The sequence below is a fragment of the Phycodurus eques genome, chromosome 8, assembly GCF_024500275.1.
Source record: "Phycodurus eques isolate BA_2022a chromosome 8, UOR_Pequ_1.1, whole genome shotgun sequence".
Taxonomy (NCBI): Eukaryota; Metazoa; Chordata; class Actinopteri; order Syngnathiformes; family Syngnathidae; genus Phycodurus; species Phycodurus eques.
In genome coordinates, this window is record NC_084532.1 from 21,728,767 (window position 1) to 21,735,798 (window position 7,032).

General features: G+C 39.1%; 1 protein-coding gene across 4 annotated transcripts in view; it reads right to left on the bottom strand.

Annotated features, from left to right (window-relative positions):
* ddr2a (discoidin domain receptor tyrosine kinase 2a) overlaps positions 1–7,032 on the bottom strand; it is a 34,499-nt gene that overhangs the window by 1,074 nt on the left and 26,393 nt on the right. For all 4 annotated transcript variants that reach the window (XM_061683340.1, XM_061683342.1, XM_061683341.1 and 1 more), the window contains exons 12-16: positions 5,894–6,099; positions 5,681–5,808; positions 4,184–4,381; positions 2,500–2,734; positions 709–858 (exon numbers count right to left, since the gene is read on the bottom strand). In XM_061683340.1, coding sequence (XP_061539324.1) covers positions 709–858; positions 2,500–2,734; positions 4,184–4,381; positions 5,681–5,808; positions 5,894–6,099 — 917 coding nt within the window. The remainder of the gene's footprint in view (positions 1–708; positions 859–2,499; positions 2,735–4,183; positions 4,382–5,680; positions 5,809–5,893; positions 6,100–7,032) is intronic.

The following is a 7,032-nucleotide window of genomic DNA, read 5'->3' on the forward strand; positions in this document are numbered from 1 at the left end:
TACAGTGCCTGCCAATCAATCAAGTGCGAAATAAACAACCAAGTAAATCTTAGATGTCTATTTCTGGTGACATAACTAGAGCAGCAACAATTAACAGATTAAACAACAATTAATCAATTACCAAATTAATCAACAACTATTTTGACAATTAATTAATCGTTGAGAGACATTGTTTCACTTAAAATTATCCCAATCCTCAGAAATTCGCAAATGTCTGCTTTTAGTTTGGAAAACCATGATCAACATATTTGCATATTTTCCGACATGTTATGGACCAAACCGGTAACTGAATCATATCCAATTTATGTTTGTGCATTTTCTGCACAGTCAATTTGAAATAATGTCCTGTTTTTTAATATAGGATGGAAATTTTATCCGATTTCCATTAATCATTGATTCATCGAAAAAATAATCGACAGATCAATTTATTATTCCAATAATCGTTAGTTACAGCCATAGAAGTAATTATATAATCGCCCCTCTTATCCCGAATGTCTCAGCCAATGACTTTGCAGGCAAACATCCAGAGTGACCGAAGCGTGGTAAGCAAAGCTGCAGTGTAATTATGAAGTGTGTGATAGTCCAATCAACACTTTATGAGCGCTTGCTATAAGCTTGTGCGTGGAGGGGATATGGTTAAATTAGCCAGTGGTAGCTTTGCGTCTCTTTTAAATTAAATGAAAACATTTTATGATGCTCAACGCTTACCTGTCTTTTCTGATCTCGGAAGAACTCCCCCGTGTTTTCAATAACTTGCTCGTCTGTGAGCTGGGAGTAGGGCTGGTCCTTGCAGAAGTTCAGGATCTCCCACAGGGTGACCGCAAAGGCCCACACGTCGCTCGCTGTGGTGAACTTACCCTGCGTGAGGACAAAACAGTTTTTATTGTTGTTATATCTGGAGAAAGCAGTGAAACTACGGTAGTTTGAAAAATAGTTCTGACCCAAATATGCTTCAAAAGTCAAACATAACACGGAATTCTAACCTTTATTATATCCAGCAATACTGTAAACCAGTAGTTCAAAAATTGGGTACACAGTTCCTGGATGCTGAAAACATTCAATTTGGCCAGCATAGTCACTGGACATGTCCCCCACTGGGCATGTTTGGGTTGCTCTGGATTGGCGTATTCAAGAGATTGTGTTCCAGTTTCTGCCAATTAACAATCACGAAGAGGAGTGGACCAACATTCCACGACCCACAAACAACAACCTGATGAAGTCTGTACGAAGGAGTATGTATTGCACTGCTTGAGGCAAATGGTAGTCACACCAGCTACTGACTGCTTTTCTGACTCCCCAAGATACAGTAAAATTGCACATTTTTGAGTGGCCTTTTATTGTGGGCAGCCTAATACTCATGCTGATGGATGATCTCGGCAAAGGAGAAGTGCCCATTAACACAGATTTATGAACAATATTTGAAAGAAATAGGCCTTTCGTGTACATAGCAAAAACAAGTGTTGGGTTTGTAGTTTTATTCAATATATGAATTTGCTAATCTAACATTACACATATTTTCATTATTCATTATTATCAAAATTTGATTATTATAAAATTTTGTTGCAACTCATGAGCAGACTGAAATATTTAACCAAAAATTATTTCAACAGTATTATGAAGCATTGAGCGTGCACCATTCAGTTATGCATCCTTTGTAAATGTATACATAAAACATTTAAACTGGCAGTGCATGAAAAAAAAAAAAAGATTCCAATAAACCAACCTCTTTTGAAGTGAAGCTTTTGACTGAATTTTTTTAAAATTCATTGTCTTGAAACCTTTCTAAAGGAGGTATTTATTTTCACAGAATTGTAGTGTGACCATGGCACACCATTTTATATTAGTGTGCTCCTGAAATTTGGACTCATTTGGCCTTCACAAGTGCATCAGTGTCATTTAAGTGTTGTCAGTGCACAGTGGACAAAATTAGCTACAAAAGCTACTTTTACTGAAAAGTAGCAGTCAATGGGCCGGTTCTGGCGCGCTGGCCGTACGTTTGACACCCCTGGCTTATACAGTTCAGGGTCATGGGTGAGCTGGATCTGATTCCAGCTGAATTTAGGCGAGTGTTGGAGTATGCCCTCGACTAGTCACCAGCCAATCGCAGGGCACATATAGACAAACAAGCGTTCACTCACACATTCCCACCCATTCACAATTTAGAGTCCTCAATTAAGCTAACGTGCATATTTTTGGAAGTCGGCGTACCCGGAGAAATCCAACGCAAGCAGGATTCAAACCTCAGAACCAGTCAACATGATAGTTTCTGTAATTGTGGCGTGACAAGGGTTGTATTAAGAGTTAGATTAGTTCGGGTAAATCTCTACCGAGGGCCCAGGTCCCAAATGCCCACTTGTTTATCTACATGTACATTGGGCAAACTGCAACAATATACATGATATTGCCAAATTAATACCTCTCTGACAGTGTCAATCAAAAATAAGCATGATTCTCTCTTTAAGACAACACAGTTTGGGATCTAATTCGATTGGTCCTCACCAGCAGGACGCTCTCCCAGGACATCCAGCGAATGGGCAGCACGGCTCGACCTTGGATGCGGTAGTAGTCGCCACTGTACAGGTTCCTGCTCATGCCAAAGTCGGCTATCTTGATGGTGAAGTTCTTGCCCACCAGGCAGTTGCGCGTGGCGAGGTCTCGATGTACAAAGTTGAGCGAGGACAGGTACTTCATGCCCGACGCTATCTGGGCGGCCATGTAGCACAAGTTGCCCAAACTGTAGAGGAGAAGGTGGGAAGAATGTGAGGTCGAAAAAAAAAAAAAATTGAGTTACTCATGACAGGTCACTTCCCCAGTACAGATAAAGTGGTGCCTTGAGATACGAGTGACCCAACTCAAGCTATGAGCCCTCGTTTGGACGATTTTAATGCTTTGATTTGGGAGCAAAAATTTTACATCCAAGTGCTGTATGGTAGCAGTGAACTCATCTTATCTGACTTGATAACAAGCAGCAGCTTGGCAGAAAGTAAAGAATTTTAAAAAAAAAAAGTCAACGCCACTCCCAATTGAAGTTTACTGTCAAACTAAACATAAATCAAAGAGAACTACACGTTGTGTACTTAAAAGAAACACAGCTTTGCCTTGAGTCTGCTTAGCTTAATACTATTAAACAATACAAAATGCCGTGACGAATAGAATCTATATGGTAGTATTACAACACTTTAAGCAACAAATATTTAAACACTAATGAGGCAACAACACATGTAGACAAACAATATAACCATATTCACAAGCATATATTCTTTATCCTCTTCAAAAAAAACAACAAATTTTACTGGCGCTTACTGAGTCAGTTACAGTAGTTGTGAAACTCTTCTTCGTTTGTGTCTGCATGACTGTATTATACTGCCAAGTCAGGCATGCCAGAAGGAGCCACAATGACTTGATCATGATGCACAAACTGTTACTATTCTTTACATTGTATTCAATTACATATTTTTATGAAGTACAATATTATAGAGTTTCCTTATTATGAAAAGATTACCCCAAAATGTTGTTGGGTTTTTGGGGAGGGTGGAAATCAATAATTCCATTCCCATTCCTTTCAATCGAGGAACCATCTTTATGAAAGATAATCTGAGATATTTTATATTAGAGTATATATATTTTTTATTGTATTTTATTTTATTTATTTGTTATTTATAGCGTGGTCACCGAATGGAACAAATTAAATTTGTATCTTAAGGCATCACCGTACTTTTTTTAGTGTACTTTGGTACATTTTTCAGGTCAGCTCTGTGCATTATGTAAATATTTTTTGGACGACTTTATACTTTTACTTCCTACATTTCAAAACAGATAATCTGTACTTTATAGTCCTTACTTTTTATATTTTATACTATATTTTATACTTTTTAGTGATTTTTTTTTTTACTTTCAGTACGAGCACTATGCAAGTTAATAAAAGAGGAAACTTTTTTTGTGTATTTCTTTTCCCCTTGTGCCAAGTTATCAAAACAGGCATTGTATATAATTGAAAAATCTAAATAATTTTTTGCTTGTTAGTTTAAGTACATTTCAGAGCCTGCATATTTCTTACCTTTACTTAAATAAAGGATTTGAATCAGTATAGTACTTTTACTTTTAACACAGATTTTTTCAAAACAAGTATCTGTACTTCTATTTAAGTACAGAGTTTGAGTACTTCTGCTCCTTCTGCGCTTACCTAACTGTGGGTGTGTTGCTGAGCAGCGCCAGCTGTCCCTCCGGCTCGTGGCGGGACAAAAACTGGTTGAGGTCTCCGTTCTCCATGTACTCTGTGATCATGCACAGGGGTTCGCTGTATATGCACACGGCCAGGAGGCGAACGATGTTTGGGTCCTTCAGGCGGGACATGATCTTGATCTCTTTCAGGAAGTCATTTCTAAGGACAGGGGAAGACACACAGTGCAGTGGAAGTGTAATTCACAGTGCCTCTCGCCGGTCACATTATTAGGTCCACCTGTACAATCTAAATGCGGGTTGTGTGAAAAAGCTTTCCTATCACGGCCATTTTGGTGCTACGACGACCATACTATATTTATCAAACCTGTATATAATTGCCTATAGAAGCACTACTTTTTTATTAGACAGGGCTATGTCCTGTCGAAAAGAAACGCCTCCCCTCCCCAAACGTCCTCATTTTTTAAAAAGAAGCATTGTTTTTTTTATCACTGTATAAATAATTTGTTGAAACAAAATGTACATTTTTAAGAGACCCAAAGCTTATGAAATTATGTTTATTATGTACATTTGTGGCATGTTTTTTTACCCCATATAAAAGTTCCTATGAGGTTTTATTTAGATTTAGAATTGCACAGGCTGCATTGTGGTTTAGTCGCCTGACTTCCCAGCAGCGTGGGTTCAATTCCCACTCAATGGCAGTGTGAATATGAGTCTGAATGGATCGGTCTCTAGTGTAAGTGTGTCCTGTGATTGACTGGCGACTAGTCCAGGGTTAGCTCGGCTAGCCCTTGTACCATTCCAAAATAATGACGTGTCATTGTCCAACATATGAAAAATCAAATTTGATAATACGGCCGCCTGGAAACGTCCTGGTCAGTTTTTTGGGGGTTGCAGATTTCGTCACGACACCAGAAAGAGTGTGCTGACACTGTTCTGGAAAAAGATGTTGCCCAAACGCTTCTTTTTAGTCGAAAATGGATTACTTTAACCAGGATCCCTCGCAGCATCGTGGTAGTGGTCTGTTATACGCCGGTCTCTGTGCCGTAAAATATGTAAATCCATGCGGGCTAGCTGGGAACATCTGCTTCACTAGCTACTTGGCTTAGCTGCTACTTAGCAGTAGCTGGCTAGCGCTCGTCAATTATCTGCCATGGTGTGTTGAATGAATCTTGCACAATGTCATGTCGCAACATCACAAAGGCAACAGTAGCTAACTGTACAACTGCGCATATGCGCACGCGCAGTAAATCTAGGCTGGCGGCGATGAAGTCAATGCGGCGTTGCAGCATTGCAGCTCTTGTCAGAATTAGTAAGTAGGCATGTTATTCTTTAATTAGTTTTAACTCGAATGCAAAAATTATGATTCGGGATTAGCTTTTTCAGGCAAACTCCCAAGTCAATTTGAATCACCACTGATTCGTTCCTAGCTCTAGATGCTACAAATAAATGGATAGAGTGTGCAGGTGTACCTAATAAAGCGCACATTTCAACTCCTTACCTTGCGTTTTTGCTAGCATCCGACCGGAGCATCTTCACTGCCACTAAAACCGTTGCCTCTTCTGGCACATCAAATAAAAATTCTTTATTCATAAACTCCTGCATTCCCTCTGCCTCACATAGATGCACCTATAAACAAGAAAAGAAGAAGAGGTATTTAATCATTGTGACCTTTCCTCACTCCTCAATTGAAAGTCTGGCGACGAGTAGCGACCTCTCCGAACTGGCCCTCTCCCAGCTTCTCTTTGAACGTGAGCAGCTTCCGCGGGAATTCCTCCACTGCCACGTCCTTCCCGGAAAGCAAGTCCATGGCAAGCGCTGGGATGGCGTACGTATTTCCTCCGGTCACACCCTGCAGATTGACAATGTCCGCCTCTGCGTAGTGAGGGACGCCATCCTGCGTCGCCGTGCTGCTGGCGGCTGGAGCACACCAATGATAAATGGTTATATATGATGAATATAAAAGGTCTACACACCCCTGCAAAAATGCCAGGTTTTGGTGATATTAAAAAAAGAGACCAAGATATATAATTTAAAAACTTTTTTCTACTATTCGTGTGACCTATAATTGCATTTAAAAAAATATTTTTAAAAGGGTTAGTAAAAATGAAAATGAATGTGGTTGCATAAGTGTGCACACCCTCAAACTCAATAAACTAAACATTTAAACACCATTTGAAATGGGAATCAGCACACACCTCCCACCATTTATAGTGCCTCTGATTAACCCCTAATAAATTTCAGCTATTCGCTATAGACTTTTCCTGCCTTTTTTTGGGTTTGTTTTCGAGCATAAGCCCGAAGGTTTTGTGCTAACATTGACTGCTATCTCAAACAGTTAATTTTTCCCTCCACCTTGTCTAAAGGACAAAGTTCCAGCTAAAGAAAAACAACCCCAAAGCATGATACTGCCACGCCCATGCTCTACTGTAGTTATGGTGTTCTTTTGGTGGATGAGCAGTGGTGTGTAATTTTGTGCCAAACGTTGGAATTATGAACACAAATGTCAACCTTGGTTTCATCTGATCGTAACACATTTTCCCACGTTTAAAATATTAACATGAGTGACGTTATATGATATTTATAGTGCATCCAGAAAGTACTGACAGTGTCTCACCTTTTTCCACATTTTGTTACATTAGTATGATTTCAAGATGAAATTAATTAATTTTGTCCTTAAATTTCTACACACATCACTTCACAATCACACCATGAAACAGTTTTTTGCTTTAATTTTTGAAAATGAATTTTAAAAAAATACTTTCTGGATGCACTTTACAGTATACAATAATAAGGGTAGGCCATATAGCCTCAATATTACCAGTATATCACAATATTTATTATTTTAGCAGT